Below are 21,647 nucleotides of genomic sequence, written 5' to 3'. Positions count from 1 at the left end.
GACTGAATGGGGCTTAAGCTCCCCTCTAAAATATGTCTGGAACTATATGTACCTGTGTTCTAATTCAAATTTATTACAGTGAATTCTAATATTGATTGGAGCCATTTGCACTGTATAAGAAAAGCTATATTATGTTAAACATTTTCCTTTATATGTGTGGTCTCCTGTACAAACTACAAAGCGATACATCTTAATGCCAATATAGCATAAATTTAGACTGACTGAATATTAAAGGTGTCATTTCATGTGATCTGAATCTTGTATGTGGAGAGATTTACCAGGGCATACCATATATACTCAAGTATACACCAACTATTTCAGAACATTTTTTATGTTGAAAAATCCCCCCTCGGCTTATACTCGAGTGAGGGTCCTTGAGTCAATACGTTTTCCCAGTTTTTTGTTGTAAAATTAGGTCCCTCGGCTTATATTCGGGTCGACTTATACTCGAGAATATATACAGTACTTATAAAATTCTAAAATATATAAGTGTAAAAGATTGTATAATGTGTAAGTGTAAAAGATTCTTGTACACTGCTGTACAGGAGACATTTAGATCTTAATACTTATTTGAAATTGTCTGGCGATTCGTGTTGTACTAAGTATATCCCTATATGGGTTGTATGAAGTACAAATAGCAGCAATGTATTACTTTCCTTCTGGTACACCAATTTAAAAAGCAATATATTACAGGTTGAGTATCCCGTATCCGAGTATCCGTTATCCGAATTATTCCAAAAACCATACATTCCAGAAAGTGGAAGAAAATTTTTTTTTGTTAAAACTTACTGGGGACAACTGTAACAGCACTTCTGAGGACATGATATGTAACAGCACTACTGAGGACATGATATGTAACAGCACTACTGAGGACATGATATGTAGCTGGCATTATATATGTGCAAGAAGATGATTGCTTGGCATTCAAAGTCAGTGCCTGAGATAGTACACAAATTTTGTTTCATGTTTTGAAACCTTGTTTTTTGAACAAATAAAATATATTTGTGTGCATTTCATGTGGGTGTTGTGTTTATACAGCATAAATGCAAGATACTTCAAAATACATCATTGAAATATTAAAATATTCCGAAATACGGAATACTCCGTTATTCTGCTGGTCCCGAGCATTTTTGATAAGGGATACTCAACCTGTACTGTAATCAAGTGATTTTTAGCACATTGAACAATTAATATGCATTCCACCGCCGCTCACTACGCTTTGGGTTGGCGTGGATAGTGGGGGGGGGGGGGGGTGCGTTAAACCTATTTTTTGGGACATACAATCATATGACTGTATACCTAATGTCATGGCATCACACACCCTATAAAATGACATGCGATCGCATGCGATTAAAAATCATATGCGATCGCATGCGATTTTGCGGCAGATGCTTAGCGATGACCCGGGGCTGAGAGAGCAGTGAATAAATTACATAGGAAAATCGCATCGCACATCGCATGGCCCTAAAATGGCCCATGCAATGCAATTTCACTACGCAGAATAGCCCACTAAGCAAATTGCTTAGTGGGCGCCGTGGTAGGAAACAAGTACCAAAATCTTTTATAAAATGATATATTTTTCAAAGCGGTCCTACCAAAAAGAGATTTTTGCTTCAGTCCTGCACACCTGCAGAACCCTCTGGTGTATCCCTTTCTTGCTAAAGCAAGGTAGCACTACCAACATATGTAATGTATGAAAGAATCAGCTTGTCTAATTTAAAATGTATTGTTGGTTAATTACATGTGTACACATTTATATAGACTACTTGTGTATTCTGGTGCGGGATCAACCCCTTCTCTTGTACTTCAGACTGCTCGTCCACTCACTCTAGATCCAAACAATGGAAATCTAAATAATAATGGTCAACTCAAAAATCTACAAAAAAATAAACCCCATATATGCAATACCTAGGAACAGTGTACCCCATTACATGTATTATTAATATCTGCGAAAATAAAAGGTGTTTGTAAAGTATCTTCATACTAAATTATGCTTTTGTATATTTGCCCCTAGCAAAACATTTTAGACTTTCTTTATACAACCACTTCACGTTTGGGTACAGTAATCGTAATAATTATTGTAATTACCTAATTACACATACTTATATGTTAAGGTTATATAAAGACAATATGACAACATCAGTTGACACAATGCTTCTAAAATATAGCTTGATTTATGGTTGGTACTTATAAGCACAAGGAAGTAGCTTAAATATGATGAGCAGATGTTAAGCATTATTTGGTGGTTTATATAATATGTACTTATTACAATAATTTGCCTTGTAAATAGAAAACAGAGAGCAGATGTATAATTATAAATAGCTAGCAATTGGTTTTCAGCATATCCCAGGGGGTCAGATCTGAAGTATGCAAGTATAACAAATACATTTAAATATTTTGTTCCTTTCAACATCCACCGGGTGACCCGCATCCTGGAACACACAGCCATCTTCCTAGTTCCTATCTATCACGCCCATTTTCATATCAATAGAGCATATCGGGCACAATATTCCCTATTTTTTATTCTCACAATAAATGCCCACTTCTTTGTGGTATAGCAGTTATTGTAGATGTGTGTTTATATTTAATCTAGCTATTTTAACATAATCCTGTTAACTTCCTCCCGGTGGAACTCACAGACCATCCCTACTATCAGCCAATCAACTACATCCAACATATTTAAATGTGGATGATATACAATATAGACTAATTCCTATTATAATGGAAAAGTGAAGTTATTAGTTAACGCCAACTAAAGCACCAACTATTTTTATCAAAGTGAATAATACTTCATATCAATAACCCTATCATGGAGGTGATGTATTTTGGGAAGCTGTCACAAATTTACACACAAACATCTATTATCAAAAATCACATCTACTATCAAAAAATATCAAACTGTCAGGACTGCCATTTATGTCTTGTTTGGTGCTGCTATTGTTATATTCACCTTGCAGTACCTCTGTGTGGCCAGAGGTGCTGCTGTCATTGTTTGGTCTGCAGTGCCTCTGGTTTGCCAAAGGTACTGCTGTTGTTATGTTCAGCTTGCAGTACCTCTGTGTGGCCAGAGGTGATGCTGTAATTTCTTGGTCTGCAGTACCTATGGTTGGCCAGAGGTGCTGCTGTTGGGTTCTGCCTGCAGAATTGTGGTTTCTGAGAGCAGTTCTAGCTGGTGCAATCAGCTAGACTGGGCTGTTCTCAGAATGCCATTCCCAGCTGCAGCACATATTGATCATTGAGGGGCCTGTCTCTGTGTGCTGCAGCGATTGGTCTGCTCTGGTTTTAAAACTGCATTTGCCCTGAGCTCAGGGCCAGTTATAGCTTTCTGTGGCGTGTCTGTACTGCTGTAGCTTGCCTGTGACCGGTGACCTGTGACCTGAGACCTGTTCCTGTACTTGATTCCTGTACCTGTAACCTGCTCCTGATCCTGCTAACTATTAGCTAACAGCCATCCTGCCTCCATTGTCTTTTACTTCAGCAAGTATTTTTCAATTAGTCTTGCAGTCCACTGGGACTCCTAACACAAACAGGTACTCTTTACCTAGAACGGCGACCATCGCGACCATCGGGGCAGTTTTCACTTAGGGGACATGTCCAGCATTCTATGAGCTGCTGGCATGACCCCTGTTCCTCTCTACTAGCGTATAGATGCTGCATGCATGTGCATACCTAAACCGGCATCCCAAAGGAGATCATTCCAACAGGGTTCAGGTAATAATATTTACCCTCCCCCCTGCCCATGCCCTTAAACCTCCCTCTTCATAAACAAACCCTAACACCCCCCCCCCCCCCCCCCGCAGCCTGACCCATGCAATCCTTGCTAATGCCTAACCCTACCCCCACCTTGCAGCCTAAACTTAGTCCTCACCCGCCCCACAGCCTAACCCTCTTCTCAGTACCTAATCCTAATCCCCCTGCCAGCAGTGTAGCAATAACCTTAATAGCCTAACCTTAAAAGTACATACACACTAGGTAAATTTAAGCTCAAAGTAATCTGAGGAGCTGCAGGCTGCTTATTTGGACACTATTACACAGCTGAGCCATCGCTCAGCTATCTTGTTTTGCTATATGGCCCAATCGGCTGTCAGTCAGGGCAGCTGGGTGGAGGTGCAGATCCGATCTGTGGAGACAGTGGAGCCCAGGACACCAGGGCTACCCCCTTTATCTGCTTCTGTCTCCTCCCCCTATTTCTCTGCATCAGCCCCCAGCACCACTTACTGTACCTGGACCTTCTCCTTGCTCCTCCTTAAGACAGCAGAGCATGTGACATCATGACATTAGCTGTGCATGCACAGATAGAAGGGGAGCATTATTGTGCCAGGTGATCCAGGAGGTTCCTCAATACCTATGCCACAATTCATCCAGCGTCACATCACATCTATCAGTCAGAATGTGTCAATTTTGTGAGGCATAACAGCTCCACCCAGAATTGCAAAATTGCACAATCTCTATCCCTTGTTACTAATTTTAATGTACTCTTTCACACATAATCAATTTCCATCCACCCAACATGGATGAACAAATATTGCTTCATTTCACAATTAACGCCACCCTGTCATTCTAATCCCGGTGTCATCTGAAAGAAAATTGGCATAACAACAGAGAACTAATTATGCTAGCCGAAATCATGAAACATATAGATTTTCTCCACTTTGTGTGCAGTTTGTTTTATGTTACAGTATTGCTTCTAAATCCATGCAACTGATTGGTTTATTGTTCTTATTTCTAATAAAATATTATAGGTGTTGGAAGCTATGTTATTCCAACTCAGAACAGTATACATATTTATCAAATAGACATTTTAGTAAATATAAATCATGAGTACATACCCCTATTTCCCCCTATTTCTCAAGGTTTGTTTTTAAATATATTTATTCAGTACTCTTTACTTATCACGGCGCCCATCGCGGGCATTGAATGCACTAAAAAATCGGGTGCGAAGCGACCGACGCGATGCCCGCGATTTCACATAGGGAACAATGTTAAATGTCTCAATTGACCCAATTTCCTGTTCAATGCCTCAATTGACCCGATTTTTCCATAGGAAACAATGTTAAATGGCCCACAGAGGCCAAATAGGCACACTGAAGTGTGAAATGGCCCCCCCAATTGTTAACGCCACCCCACGATCAACGTGAACCCGAAGCATGGCGAGCGCAGCGAGGCCGCGAGGGGCGCCGGTACGCGTCCTACGACCTTTTCATACCCCCACTATCCACGTCGGCGTGGAGTTGAGAATAGAATACTGTGGCGAGCGCAGCGAGCCACCGAGCCCGAAGCCTGGCGAGCGCCCGCGAGGGGAAGCGGATACCTGTGAAGCCCGCGAAGGGACGCGTTTACCTGTGAAGGTATCCGCGTCCCCACGCGGGGCACGCTGCGCTCGCCACGCTTCGGGCTCGGTGGCTCGCTGCGCTCACCACACTATTCTATTCTCAACTCCACGCCGACGTGGATAGTGGGGGTATGAAAAGGTCGTAGGACGCGTACCGCCGCCCCTCGCGGGCTCACTGCGCTCGCCACGCTTCGGGTTGATGTTGATCGTGGGGTGGCGTTAACAATTGTGGGGGCCATTTCACACTTCAGGGTGGCTAATTGGCCTCTGTGGGCCATTTAACATTGTTTCCTATGGAAAAATCGGGTCAATTGAGGCATTGAACATGAAAATCGGGTCAATTGAGACATTTAACATTGTTCCCTATGGGAAATCGCGGGCATCGCGTCGGTCGCGTCGCACCTGATTTTTAGTGCATTCAATGGCCGCGATGCTCGCGATTTTTTTACCTGCGATGCCCACGATCAAAATCGTGGGCGCCGTGCTAGGTAAAAAGTACCATTTGTTCTGTAGAGGATGATAATGGTTTAAAATAAATCCAATAACACAGATCCATGAACTAAAAAAAAATACAAGTTATTTATCTAAAACGGGGTCCTCAAACTTTTTTGCTCTGGGACCCCATCAGGCAATAAAATTAATGATAGGACCCCAGCAAGTTATTGCAGAAGGTCATTACATCACATGTGTAGTCAGCAGACAGCACGTACATGGCAGCATTGTGGGGGTACAAAAGGATGGAAAGAGACTAAAATAACAGACACTTCAACAGATTTTTCAGACTCCTTGAATCAATGACCGAGATTAGAAGAGTTATTAGCCTGATGGTAAGCAACATGGAGTCGCAACCCCATGCTGAGAAGGTCGGGACCCACTTTGGGATCAGGACCCACAGTTTAAGAACCGCCTGCCCCCATCATCAGCCCTCCCGCATACCCATGGGAGCGCCAAGCATTTTCATGGGGACGCACATAAAACGCTGGGCATTCCCATGACCCAGCACCGCCACTGTCCCCGTCTGACCCCATCCCTCCCTCCCCACTGCGAACTTACCAGCGAGCGAGCATCTTTCCATGGCCGTTCGCAATCAGGGTTTGCACATGCATGGAAATGTGCATGCACAAACCTTGACCATCGGGGCAGGGGCCGAATTCGGATCACTACGAGTGAAACAGAATCGGCCCCAAAGTTGTATCATAATAGTCATAAACATTAGTGCTCTTTGTACAATGCAAACTTACCATTTTTTCTGATCTCTCAGAGAAGAGATGCAGGTGATTGTAAGTGAAGGTGTCACCTGGCCCAATGCATCAGTAGGCTCTACCCCCTCCCAGTGAATTTCGTGAATCATGGATTTATCCAGAGGAGTTGGGGCCAATATTATGTAACTGTCATACAAACACATCATATATGCTCTGCCTGTTCCGTTTACCCTCAATTTGTAGCATTGTCCTCTGCATTGTGTACACATTATTAGGAAATGTGCAGGCCAATTACTTGTCTGGGAGTTTGAGGGCTGCCCGCAAATTTGTGAGTGTCACGCAACCTTGTATGAGAACCTGGTTGCAGGATAGGAAATAGAGTCAGGACATATGTGTGAATGTGGAAACGGACAGGGTTTTTTTGCCACACATTCCTTTTCATTGTGTGCAACTGGCTCATGAACACGTCAGTGGAATGCCAGTCCACAGGGGGAGAGTGTAGCACTGGCACAGCTGAAAGGTAGTGAACCCATTCAGAAACTGACCGTGTCAAGATAGACACAGAGGCTGTCTTAGGCTGGGAAGCAGGGAGTTTAATGCTTTTGTCTAGAGCAGAAAAGTGTAGGGGAAATGTGATAGAGAAAAGAGAAGAGAAAAAAACAGATCATGAGGGCAAGATGTGAAGAAAAAGATGCTGGAGCCAATGTAATTGTGTATAAGATTGCAGTCACAGGCTGAAACACATTGGCTTAAATACTCACTAAAAATGGTCGCAACTCATCTGCTTTTTTGTACCACTTCCCCACTGCCTGCCCACAAACACTCTTTGCACCACTCCCCCACTGCCTGCCCACAAACACTCTTTGCACCACTCCCCCACTGCCTGCCCACAAACACTCTTTGTCTATCAGTTTGCACATAATCCTGTCTCTTTCTACAAGGTTTGATACAGAACCAGTGACATAAGGCTTATGTTCAGTAGTCCGTAAATAATACACACATTACATCAGGAGTTATTTCTTTGACATATACTTTTCTAGTGCGATATGGGTTAATGATTGTCCTGTCTTCCTACAGCTATTTTCAAAATTCCATAGCTAATCATGGAAGAAATGATGACCCAGTTCTGCATGTCTCCATGCCTTGAAAATGAGATATCTGCAGAGTTTAAGATGAGCAATGTACGGGCTATTGGCAAAGATGTGGATCTTACTTTATTAATCACAAATCTGACAACAGACTCAAAGACTATTATTGTTGACATAAGGGCAACCTCCGTCCTCTACACCAGGAAGGAACTCCATGAACTTCTGAAAGAGAGCAGGACAATTAAGCTGGAAAGCTGTGAAGGTAATAATCTGTAGATGAATGCAGTAATAAAATATCTATGTATGATACTGATAAGAAAATTTCTACTGTGGTGTGAATGTGTTAATGTGGTATTGTGTTGTATTTTAGTTTTCCTGACTATTAAATATTTAATAAATAGTATTTTCATTTATTAATTAAATGAGTATAAGCAATTACATAATGGTTCCAAGTGCATTTCCCTTGGGCAGTAATTATTGCCCAGTCTATATGTGGCATCCAAGATTTTACTGGCCAGCTTTAGCTGAGCAGCAGACACTGCAGGGGTTAACGAATAGTGAAACGTTTTACAAAAGCCATGCAGCCTTATCAGTGAGTTTATGGACCAAACCAGTTGTTCCAGTTCTTGGACATGCAGGGGAATGGACATGACGTCTTAGGAAAAAGAGGACAAATGGACAGGGAGTTGATCATGGAGGGCACAGGCTAGTGTCCAGGGATAAGAGCCCATGATAGGGCTGTGGAACAGGCATAATGGCATTCCATGGCCCCTGGCCTTATGGAAAAGAGAGCAGTGTATGAGGGTAGCAGATAGTAGAGATCAGTGGCAGGAACAAGGGGGATGCCCACCTTTAGGGGTACCCTAGCATCAGGACGAGAGGTGTAAGCAGAGTCGGCCCTAGGCATAGGAATACTAGGCAATTGCCTAGGGCATCGGTCTATGTCTAGGGGCGGCAGCCTCCTCTTACCATTGGTAATCAGTGGGGGCTAGGGCAGCCGATTGCCAGTGCCCTGAGCTAAATAAACACTGCCCGGATACTGCCCCGCCTGCACGCGATAGCGCCGGAGCAGGTGCTAGGTGCTGTGGCTGCTGGAGAGGCTGCAGCGCTGTATGTTGACATGAATGCCCCTAAGAAAAATTGGCACTTGTGAGAAGAAGGGCTGCTGCACATGCCAAGCAGCAGCCCCTCCTTCCATGGTCCTTTGCGGAGTCAGTCAGACTCCAGGAGCCCCGTCCCTTCTCCTCCATCTGTATGATAACAATAGTGCAGAGTGCAGAGGCGGCCGAATCCCAGCCCAATGAAACTAGCACTTTTTTAAGTAAGTGAACGCATATAACATATTTTCAAGGGGTGCCACCATGTGTCATGTATAATTCCAAGGGTGTCGCCATGTATAATTGCAAGGGTTCCGCTATGTGTTTTGTATAATTGCAAGGGTGCCCCATGTGTTCCATATCAATCCAGCGGTGTCGCCATGTATGCTGTATTATGTCAGGGGTGTTGCCATGTTTGCTGTATGAGTCCAGGGGTGCCGCCCTCTGTGCCGTATAATTCTCATGGTGCCCCATATGTGCCGTATCAGTCCAGGGGTGCTGCAATGTGTGCTGTATAATTCCAAGGGTGCTGCCATTTACACTGTATAATTACAGGGGTGCCATTTGTGTGCTGTACCAGTCCAGGGGTGATTTCCCTCTTTTTTTTTCTCTTTTACTGCAAGGGTACTGTGTAGTGTGTTATATCCGTCCAGGGGTGATGTTAAGTGTGCCGTATTAGTCCAGAGGTGCTGCTAAGTGTACCGTAGTATATATATATTGCTATAAACCAGCTTGCCAGCTTGTTATATTTGGTGTCTAAACACTAAGCTTAGTGGTGGGATTATTTGCTAGGGGGCACCCACAAAAATCTTGCCTAGGGCCAGCTCTGGGTGTAAGTCTATCTATCTAGCAGTGCTATCCGTGCTCACACCACACCGGGGCATGTCCACAGCACAGTGGTAGACAAGCATCTCAGCTGTTCACACCATTGGTTTTTATCCTTGTGCAGTGGGGGGAGTAGCTGCTATCCGCCTATACATCACTGCCCCTAGAGGAGCCCCAGAGACTGGTATAATGATGAGAGATGGGCACTTAGCACTTGCTCGGAAGCCACTAGCCACTTCCTTCTTTCTGCTGCCCGTGGCTGTGATGTGCAATATAGCGATGTACTGCTGGCTGATTGTGATATGTGATGATGGTCTGTATACAGACCAGGAGATCACTGTTCTTACAGATGTTCCATGCACTGCAAGGAGTATATAAGATCTATATGTAGTGAAAGGTGCAATGTTGAGACATGGATGGAGGTAGTGAGTCCTACAAAGAGTGAGAGAGGGAAGGAACCACATGTGTAGGGTTGATAGAGGGAAGAAGAGGGTAGGTGGTACAAGGATGAGAGATGCAATGAGGTAGAGAGAAATGCAAAGGTTAAGAAGGAGAGAAAGAGCAGTAGAGCTGATGTAGCAAAGGCGGCAGTAGGAGGAGTGACAGATGGGTAGAGGAAGTGAAAAGTAAAGCATTCAGACAGGGCCGACTCTACCACTAGGCAGCTTTAGGCAGCTGCCTAGGGCGCCGGGATCTGGGGGGCGCCACCAAGTCTGCGAATCGAAAAATCAAGGATGTCTATGAGGATCCTTGTTGTACTTAATGCAGGTGGTGGCTGTGGAACTTCTAAGACCTCACCTCTATACTTTCCCTTACTTCCTACATTGCTGCCCCCTCTTCCTTGTACTCTGTTGTGGGTGGCAAAGGGGAGGGTGCAGAGGACCTAAAGGAAAAGCAAGGGACTTGGCCACCTTTCCAGGGTGGGGGTGAGGGGGTCACGCTATTGGGTGGATTTTTTTTTTTTTTTTTGGGGGGGGGAGTAGGTTGAAATTTTGCCTAGGGTGCTGAGAAGCCTTGCACTGGCCCTGCAGTCAGATGGTAAATACTATGGGGCCCATTGATCATGGATTGCATATTGAATGTATTCTTGGCAGGATCTCACAACACAAGATCGTATTGCAATATGCGATCCTATCCCCTAAATGTATCACCCCACACATGCAGGGACAGGAACTCTGTAAGGAGGGATGTTCAAGAGTGTGCTTCTGACACCCTTCCCCATGTGTCTCTGATCCACCTTTATCCTGTGCGCCTTAACATTTTTACTGCCACAGATAGTGGTGATAAGTATAATTATATTTATTGAATCTCTCTCAAGAAGGGGGGGGGTGCTATGACCTAAGGATCTATGCCACGGGACAGGGTTTGTGCAGGCATTACACCAGCCTACAGGCATATGCCACAGGGGAGAGAGGATAATATCTGGTGGCATCATCATTACAAGGGGAGAGGTGGAGGCTATATCAGTGTCAATTGATGATTCTGCAAGAATTAATAAAAATGCTAAATAAGTGGGGAGGATATTGCTAAAAAGGTCTTCTAGACTCACCCACAGGGTGTACATATATTTAATATATTTTTAATAAGTATCAGTATCCTTTTTAATTCATTAAACATTGACAATTTCGGAGACATTATTATTATTCTTATTATTAATAATAATAAATATTTACCAGATAGTTGGTTAAAGACTTGTGTCACCCGGTACTATAACCTTGTTTCTAATTTAATGCTGTATATCATCATTCTGAAGACAGATCACAATTGTATTTGAAGTATTTAGGTCATGAAACGAAAGCAGCGTATTTCTTACTGATAACACGTCATATAAGTAATATACTGTACGTTGTATTCTTCCACTCAGAGAAGGAAGAGCCAGTGATCATAACCTATGCGCAGTATGAGGATCTGTTGAGTGCAGATAATGCAATCGAGGTGACAGCTGCGTGTTCCTCTGCACAAATCAATGGAACTGTGATAGTCCAAACAAACATTGTCCTGGATAATCCTAAATTTGAAATAAAGGTATGATTTATAATACATACTGTAGTAAGTATATTATGTCCCTCATGTCCAAATACCACTTATCCTAATAACACTATATTTGTTCTTATGAGTATTGGGGAAACCATGCATTGCCATGAATCTAGCATGTGATTGTTGTTTATATATTATTCATTTTAAAAACCATGAAAGAAAAGTATGTATAAAAATATAAACTTTTTTGCGATTTTATTTTTTGTATACTTATAGTTTATTTTCTGAAATATGGCAACTGCAATTTTTAAAGTTTATTAGGTACTTGTGGATTATCACGGCTCCCACGATGGCCATCGTATGCGAAAAAATCGCATCGCTATTCGCTATACTGTTGCACATCCATGCACAATTCACAAAGAAAAAAAAAAAAGATTTTCCACTCTGTGCAAATGTGAGTATGACCCTCTGGCAACTCTGCGACAGATACAGGCTGCTCGAGGCTGGCACTGGTATCACACACCCTCCCTTAAAACGCCTGAGTACACCTGTGTTTTTTTAAGACACTCCCAAAAAAACGGCATTCTGTCAGTCACATTGCGCTGCGATCCATATGCATGTGCAGTCATTTGGTGACTGAATTAGGACCACAATTCCCACCTAGGCTCAAACACATGACTTACAGTACATTCATCTGTTTAGTGATTTCAATTAGATGGGCAATAAAACGTCTCTTTCACCTAAGATAATATTTTCTTACAGTGGCCCGTCTCCCTCTGGGGGCTTATTTATCTAGCACATTTATCTGGAACTTCCACTATTTTCCTTAAAGCCTCATCAAAAAATCTAAGGAGAAGGTTTTATAAGACATCTCAGTTAGTGATTGGTCCTCCCACTCAAACACATACATCTGATTTTATTTCTTGTTGGTTAACAAAACAAATTTGCTGATTCGGCTATGAGGAAGGCCACATAAGGAAAATATTTCTGAGGTGAGAATATGGTTTCAAAAACGAAAAACTCATATTGCAGCTATAATAGCACTCAAATGAATATATATTGATTTTGGAACTGCATCATGATATTAAAAGAACTGTATGTTACAGCTGTTACATGGGTGTTGTAGAATGTATACAGTATTCTCACTGCAAAATCTCATTGAAACACTTGTTAATTATGTGTCATGGAAACTGCATTTAGCATTTATTGGTAGATATTGCTACAGACTACTCCAGTGGTTCCCAAAACATTTTGAATCACGGCACCTTGGAGTATTAGATTTTTTGTGCGGCACCCTCTCATTGAGAAAGCAAGAAAAAATATTAAGTTAAGTAAATTGTGTTTATATGTAATCCTTGGGGTCATGTAGTCAGGGACAGAATCCACAATTACCTAATACATTGGCCATGAATAATTTGAATTGGTCAATGACCACCAATCCAGGACACCCCTACAAATACCCCAAGGTACCCCAGGGTGCCACGGCATACAGTTTGGGAACCACTGGATAACTCTGTTCTGCCTAGATATGCCCATGTGTCACAAACATTATTTACTGCAAAGTAAATACTGTATATATGGGTAGACAGATGGGCTTTAAATGGGTACTTTGCCAGCAGGAATGTGTGTGATATACCTTCAGCTGTTATAACACTGGTATCATTTATCCCATGATTGTTTCCAGCTAAAGGAAAAAGCCTTCTTGAATAAACCATTCGATGTTGAAATATTATTCACCAACCCCTTTAGCAAAGACGTCTCTGATATTGTGGTGACTGCAGAAGGCAGCGGTCTCATCCGGGATCCAATAACAATAAGGTAAGCTTTGAAGCCTCTGTTTACCACACCATCAGCATCAGCGGTTACAATTACATTTTGTATGCCACCAAATCAAAGGCAATGGCCTGGTGCTTTTTCTGGCTAGACATGCTGGCACATCCAGTGAAATTATCAAGACTTCCAGCTCCTCATCAACTGGAGAACCACAGGTTGACGTGTGCTATAAGTATAAAACGATCATTTTTGCCATACCTCCCAACTGTCACGATTACAGCGGGACAGTCCCGATTTTCGGGTACTGTCCCGCTGTCCCACCCGCGGCAGGCATTGTCCCACTGCTCGGGGTGGCAGTTGGGAGACCCCCAATCTAATAGAATAGACGCTGTGCGCATGCGCACAGCGTCTATTCTCGTATGAAAATGAGGTTGCGGCTAATTAGCATAAGCCATGCCCTCATTTGCATACGCCCGCCCCCTTTTCGGACGCTCGCGCGAGTGTCCCTATTTCATCAGCACAGAAGTTGGGAGGTATGTTCTTCTCTATAGAAGAACTTCCTTGGGTTGTGACAAATCAGTTGGCTCCGTATGATATAGGAAAACTGTGCCAGAAAATGTGATATATTTCTGGCCCTGAGCCACCTTGCTATAAGAACAGGAACTTGTAATGCATGTTTCTTATGCTTGTTTTAAACAATGTACTTTCAACCCTTCTCTAAGGAACATAAAACAAACAATTTCTTATTGATGCAATATTGACACTACAAATAAACTTGTTTTGTCTTTTGCTATTAATGTAATGCATTTCTGTTTAGTTTAATCTGTAGTGAGCTACTGTATAGTGTTGGCCTTGCTAATTCTATGCCACATAGTAGTGCCATAGGTCACATTATACCAGACATTTCCCCTAGTTCATATAGCAACACATTGTGGTGCCTCAAGTTAACAATATGCCATATTGTACTGCTGCCAATACAATGCTATGTAGCATCCCCAGTTCACATTATGCCACACAGTGCTTGGTGGGCAATCCTGGGAACCTGGTAGGTAACTTTATGACCTGTGAACAGTTGATTCCAGCCCAAGAGGAGGGCCTCCTAAACCTCTGTGCACCATACTAATGACACCCCCTGCACCCCCTATAGCTATGCCCATGTCTGTAGTCCTTGATGTGCCTTCACACAACAATAATTAAGCAAACTAGTTACCCGGTTAATATAATGGGGGTGAATAGAGGTGTTAGCCTTGGGCTTTAATGTGACCTGAGACCCTTTTTAGCAACCATTAATTTAGCATGTTAAATGGCATTACCTTCTTGGACCTATGTGCATATAGGATCACAACACCCATTAACATGCTAGCTATTGGGAATTCATTTTCAAGTCTGCTAAGTCTCAAAAAAGTGTATGAAGTATTGCGGATGTTAGGAAGGTCCATAAATCCACAGTGTCTTTTGTCGTCAATGCCTGGAAGAAGAACAGTCATTGTAGGAATGCAATTTGTCTTAGAAAACCTCTGAAACTGCAACCCAGGACCGGAGAGAGCTAACCAGGGAGCTGCAAAAGAACAGCAAACTATTGGCCACATGTTCCCAATGGCCACTAATATGTCGGTTTCGACAAGAGCACTTTATAGGCCGGTCCATATTACAGTCGAGCAGCTGCTCATAAGCCTCGAATCACAAAGAAGAAGAATGCAGCCCAGCACAATGGTGTAAACAGCCCAAAAACTGGTTGGAGGAACAATGGTGGCAATGGACTGATGAATCACAAGTTGCACTTTTCAGATCACATGGATCTGTTTGGGTTTGGCAACTGCCAGGAGAATGTCTGATGTGTCAGAGTGAACAGTACCTACAGTAAAGCAAGGAAGTGGTGTCATTATGCTGTGAGCTGTATCAGCTGGGTTGGCATGGGTCCACTGGTTGTAATGCAGGGTCACATTAATTCTAAGAAGTACAGAGCTGTTCTCGATAACTCTATTTTATCAGGAGAATGAAGCACCTGTCATGTTTCCAGATCAACGCTAGACTGGTATACAGAAAATAGGATAACCTGGATGGAATGGTCATAACAGAGTCCAGGTCTAACCCCAGTGAGGACCTCTAGGTCAAATTGGAGGGATGTGCATTCCAGGCAGACACAACCTTCTTTAGTGTCACTCTTGGTCACTGTACTTAAGGCGGAATGGCAAAACATACTGCCGGCTGTTGTCCAGGAGCTTGAAAAAGCTGGCGTCACCCTCTGTGGCAGAAACACAGTGGTCCCGCAGTGACACATTTCACTGGGTTTTACCACATTTTCCATTTGATACATGCCGACAAGTCTGTGAATGTAATCCTAACTGCAAATGATGCCCTTAATCTGTGCTGTAGAACTATACATCAGATGAAAATAGCTCTAATATGACATTTACCATTAAAACCAAAAATAATGTATATTTTTTTTTTCTGCTGTGCTGTATATAAAGGTAATGTTATTGTTTGTTTTGTCTTTAGGGGATGCCCTGTGGAGCCGAATGAGACCACCATAATTCCTCTAACAATAACGCCGTATAAGGCTGGGAAGAAGCATTTGCTGGTTGATTTCACAAGTAACAAGTTCCAGAATGCTAAAGGATATCTGGAGATAGAAGTTCATGAGAATGAATAATTTATTTATAACATTTATATGTACTGTATAACGCTGCAAGTTAATTTATAATTTAGCTCTGTATTCCAGCGGGTTTCTACATGTTATGTAGGACACAGTTGCAGCCCAGGCAGGCAGTGTTTGATCTGTCTGAGCCCTGAACGCTTGTGCTGCATTACAACTGGAGAATTCCCAGGATGCTGTTTTACATAAAGTTCCTTCTATTTTTCCCAAACCACTGTTGGGCATGTTTTAGAGATGTCTGAAAAAGGTCACTTGTTGCAGTGTGATATATTTTGCCATGTGTGAGCTGGCAATGCTGTTTTATGTTATCAGGTGCTATTTGCCTTCATATTAATATACATGCCCACTTCACAGCCCATAGATATGCCTCAGAAGTTCCAAGCATGTGGCTTTGCAAATAAAGTTGCAAGTAAGGAAAGTGCAATGTCTCCACATGCCAAAATGTAAGGAGTAAGGTCAAACGCCATAGTACAGTAATACAATCTTATGTCTTTCTCCTATAATACTGCTCAGTCTAGCCGCATTTATGATTTAAAGAATCATGCTGATGAGGAAACGTTATGGCAGTCATTTTTGTGTTTCTAAAGGCTTTTATTACATTGGCAGCATAAATCAAATGCCTACAGTATACATTGCACTGTACTGTAGGTATTCAGGAATAAGACCAGATCCCATTATAGCTTAAGAGGTAAGACAGGAACACATAATCGGTACAGTGACAAAGACTGAATCCTATAATAGGTACAAGGGCAAAGACCAAATACCATTATATGTACAGGGAGCAAGACCAGATTTCCTTAGAGGTACAATGGCAAAGACCAGATCCAATTATAGATACAAGGACAAAGAATGAGGTTGGGATGCACTAAAGTGAAAAAGCGATAAAAACCCAGTTTTCAGGGTTTTTACCACATTTTCATATGCACTAAAGCCCCTCCAAGAATGTGGGGGGTATTGTCAGAAAAAGATGGTGATATCCTATATAAGCCTATGGGCTTCTCTCCGCAGCGCTGTGTGAGGGGTCCATCACGGATCCTTCCCAGCATGCCCTGCAGGTGGAGCCATCACTCTGTGCATGTGCAAAGGGAGTCCTGGGTCTCAGACTCGGAGCCGGACAGCTCTTATCGCAAGAGATTTCCTTTGAGTTAATAATCCCATGATTACACATGTGAGTGCATATGCGATTATTATGAATGCGGAACCACTCAGTCCATCCAATTGTTTTATAGATGACATTTCCCCCCATACAGACACAGCAGTTGTGGCCTAGAAATCCATCCACTTCTCCATGGAATGGGTGCAGTTAATAGACACTAGTTTTCCATTTATAATGCTCATAAATGTCTTTGAACATTAATTTGCATAACACACATCATTGTGCTAAATTGTCAAATAAAATATGTATTCATTATCTTCAATTGACCTGGCTATCTTTCTATAAGCGAGGCTCTAAAAATATAAAGTTACTTTAAAAGAAATACAGATGGAGCCGGCCTGGTCTTTGCAGGGGATGGCGGCAGAATGGCCATCCGCCATCCCCATCTGATCTGCGAAAGGGGACACGCGCGCGCACGAGATGTGATTCCCCGGGTCCCCACCACCTCCCCGCTCCCCCCCCCCCCCCCCCGCCGCCTCCCCTAACCCTGCCCGTCTCCCTAAAGCGGAGACGGACAGGGTTACCATCGCCCCGCTGCCTGGAAACTGAGACACGCGTGCGTGTGAGATGCACTTGCGTCTCAGTCAGATGGAGGCCTCGCTGCTGGCGGATCACCAGCAGAGACAATTTGGCGATTCGCCAGCAAGAGGGAGCCCAGCTCCATCTGTACAACATGAACAGTACCCCAGTTGTATTTACTTCTCTGAATAAACTTTCTACTACTATACATAAGAATGGACCTGACAACAAATGGAGGACTCAAAAATAGACCATAGTGTATCTTGCAGATTTTCTGAAATATATATATATTTATATTAAATTTATATATACAGATGGAGCCAGCCTCATGCTTGCAGGGCGCTGGTGATAGAATCGCCTGCCCCTGCCATCCGCCAGGCCCCACCATCCATTGGAAGGGGGTGCATGCACGAGATGCTCGTGCGCCCCATTCCGACGGAGTTCCCTGCTGCCGTCTGACGCCTCCCCGGTCCCCATCGCCGGTCCTCACAGCCTCCCCGAACTCCCCCCCCTAACCCTGCCTGAATCCCTGAAGCGGAGACAGGCAGTATCCCGCCACCCAGCCACCATGTGACTGGGACATGCATGCGTGTGAGGCGCTTGCGCATCCTAGTGTAATGGAGTCCCTCTCCACCAGCACTCGCCAGCGGGGACAATCTGGTGAGGGCTGGCAGTGAATGAGAGGGGCTCTATCTGTATATAAATTGTGACCCCAGTGCAACATACACTGTTACATAAATATCCAGGCACAGGAATAGCTTTTGACAATGTAGTATATTGTTATATATCTGTACACTATACGCCTTGTATTCTAACATATTCATGGCGGGGCCCAAGGAATAACATAGGGATAGCATATATGCTACTTTATAATCAGCTCTATATGTATTTATATGCTGACGGGTCACCAACATTAATAAAACGATACTACACATATATATTGGTAGCCAGTGTATGCCTACTGAATTACTGGTGTGCTTATCATTAGAAGGTTATTGTTTCTACTGGACCACTTTCTTCCATCTGATACCTAATATAAAGCAGGTGCCTGTGCGCTGAACTATAGTGGGCCCTATACACGGGGGTGATTTAAGGGCATTTTCTAAGCAATCTGACTAGATCCCTTAGAAAATGCCCCTACATCACTCCATGTGTTGGGGCCATAGCGATGCACAATCTAGCATTGCTCAGAAAGCTCAGCAAATCTCCCTGTGTGTAGGCCCCTTAGGTGTGCTCTATATTAGAGGGTTGTCATACTTACCAGAGAATTTGTCTGAATTACGGAATGTACGTTCAAAGTGCAGCTTTGCCAAAACACATATGGCGGATAGAATATGTGCTATTATATCAATAAATAAACCAACTTTTTTGATGACCTAAAGAAGTTAATGGGTGAAAGGTAATAGGATGAGAGAATCAGAAAGTGAGACATTTGGTAAGAATTCTCCAGTTTTTAAAGCGGCAATCATTTACACAGCAAAACCATACTGCTTTTGCAGTGTAAATAATTGCTGCTTTAAAAAAACTGGAGATTTCTTACCAATTCTCTAATTTTCTGAATCTCTCATCCTATTAAATTTCACCCCTTGTCTTTATTAAAGAGAAATCAAAGTATTTTGTATAATTATCAAGACTCATCACACAAATATTCAGGTCGGAGATACATTATATCTTATTTTTGTTAAAATTCCAAGATCCACTTGTAATTGCTACACTTTTTCATCTTGATACATATATATCGAATCAGTAGCTATAATCGGCAGTGGAATTACATCTATTTGAGAATTTCGTTTGGATGGAGGACCAACTGACTTCTGCTCTCTGCTACCAAGTTTGATTCAATGCTACTTTGACTGCAGTATTCAATCTATTGATTTCCCATTACCTATTATTTATCTTTCCACACAGCACAGTGAGAGTTTTAAAACACTTTTTCTGACTTTATCTCTTCTATACTTTTATACTATCTTTTTTATGTAAAAGTCAACCTGAAAAAAAAAATCTTAATTTATTATAATAAAGGATAATTTTTAAATGTATGTGCATTCATAAAAGACAACTCACAAGAGAAAGGAAAGTATGTCATAATGTGGTGCACCAAGGAGAATTTTTAAATAAAATATAACCTTTATTGAATAAATCTTAAAACAGTTACGAAATATAGACACATAAAAAATTAAAAATCCTCACTCAGGCCCTTATTCTGATCGGTGCGGCCCGATCAGAATATGCGGCCAGGACCGTGCAGGCGAATCCCCGCCTTCCATACGGATCGCCACCTCCGTCCGTACGCGGATATGTGGCGGTCTGCATGAAAGTGGACGGGGATACGCCTCCTCCATCTTGGGAGCAGCCCCTGCATTCGATGGTCGCCGAACATCGAATGCAGGCCCGCACGCTCCACCAGCTCCCGCCACCCTAGACCACACGGACACTTGTCCGTATGAAATCATGAAATCATGTATGGGGGCGGGCAGCTGACATCCGGCGATGTCAGATGCCCGCCCCCTACACATGCGTCACGGCTTCATTACCATGCATACGCCCCGCGTTTGCATGGGAACGCCCATGAAACGCGGGGCGTATGCATAGGGTAATGAGGCTAAGTAGCCCTTCACGCCCCTCTCCGCCCCCTGTGCGGCGTCTAAAGAATACGTACGGCGAAACCGCCTGCACATGCGCAGAGTGACCTCTGCACATCCGCACCGATCAGAATAAGGGCCTCAGTGTGGCTCTACCCTGTGTATAACCTTAATTCAGGTAGGTGTACTAGTTAGAACAATTGTGTTGCAATCTAATATCACCCTTTTAATTATATCGGGGTTAGATGGCTCATAAGGTCGTCTGCAGGCATATGCCTTGCTCATGTTTGTACATGTGTGTCTATATTTCGCAACTGTTTTAAGATTTATTCAATAAAGGTTATGTTTTATTTAAAAATTCTCCTTGGTGCACCACATTGTGACATACTTTCCTTTCTCTTATATGTTGATCTCTTGATGTCCAGTGGTAGCACACCCTCCTAGGTTATACACATAAAATTGAACAAATTATTCTTAGAGGGTCCACCATATATCCAATCCATACACATATCTGTGTGACTTCCCATCTCTTCCCTTTTTTCTGCCATAAAAGACAACTCCTTTTCCTCTTTTTTGTGTATTATGACTCCTAGTTGTCTGTGACAGCACCCCCTATCAATACAAATAGTCTATTTTAGACAAAAATTGGATCTTTAAGGGGTTTTCTATTGACTAACATATACATGATTTAATAGATTATACACTAGTGTGCAGGATAGTGTAAACCATCTTTTCTTCATCTAGGTCAGTGTTGTCAAACACGTGGTTCTCCAGCTGTTGTAGAACTACACATTCCAGCATGCCCTGCCACCGTTTTTGTAATCCATTATATAAAATCTGTGGCAGGGCATGCTGGGACGTGTAGTTCCACAACAGCTAGAGGGCCATGCGTTTGACACCACTGATCTAGGTGTTCTGGAATAACAATTTACCACAAAATGACAGTAAGCTTTCCAAAGCATAAAATACAATAAAAACACCATCTTGAATCTCATGGGGGTAAATTTACTAAATCTTCTAAAAATGATTGAATGAATCAATGAATGATGAAAGTGGTGTTGTTGCTCATAGCAACCAGTCAGACATACCCTCCAACATGATCCATTCTATTAGGTACAAAATGCTCTGTTCCTGGACTTCCCTGCCAGTGGCAGTTACAGAGGTTGGACTCCAGCACAGTCCAAAATTCAAAGAGGGGGGTTCACATCAACTGCCAGTGAGTCCAGGACAGTGATGTTTGGAGTGGCTCCCCTATTTGAATATTTGACTGTGCTGCAGCCTCACCTCTGCAACTGCCACTGCCAGGGAAGTCCAGAAACAGAGCATTTTGTACCTAATGGAATAGGCCATGTTGGAGGGTATGGGCAGATTCTGTCCATCATTTCTCTCTTGCATCCTAGAAAATGGTAGATAAAATTTGATTGGTTGCTACGGGCAACT

General features: G+C 42.9%; 1 protein-coding gene across 1 annotated transcript in view; it reads left to right on the top strand.

The window, feature by feature from the left end:
- Positions 1–17,368, top strand: part of LOC146007136 (protein-glutamine gamma-glutamyltransferase E-like) — a 30,520-nt gene extending 13,152 nt beyond the window's left edge. Inside the window, exons 2-5 of the mRNA XM_083145511.1 lie at positions 7,612–7,884; positions 11,409–11,569; positions 13,206–13,339; positions 15,794–17,368. Coding sequence (XP_083001637.1) covers positions 7,638–7,884; positions 11,409–11,569; positions 13,206–13,339; positions 15,794–15,947 — 696 coding nt within the window. The 5' untranslated portion in view covers positions 7,612–7,637 and the 3' untranslated portion in view covers positions 15,948–17,368. The remainder of the gene's footprint in view (positions 1–7,611; positions 7,885–11,408; positions 11,570–13,205; positions 13,340–15,793) is intronic.
- Positions 17,369–21,647: the final 4,279 nt, after the last annotated feature.

Source organism: Crinia signifera, chromosome 6 (genome assembly GCF_055691185.1).
Source record: "Crinia signifera chromosome 6, ASM5569118v1, whole genome shotgun sequence".
In the NCBI taxonomy this organism is placed as follows: domain Eukaryota; kingdom Metazoa; phylum Chordata; class Amphibia; order Anura; family Myobatrachidae; genus Crinia; species Crinia signifera.
This window is presented reverse-complemented; position numbering and strand designations above follow the sequence as displayed.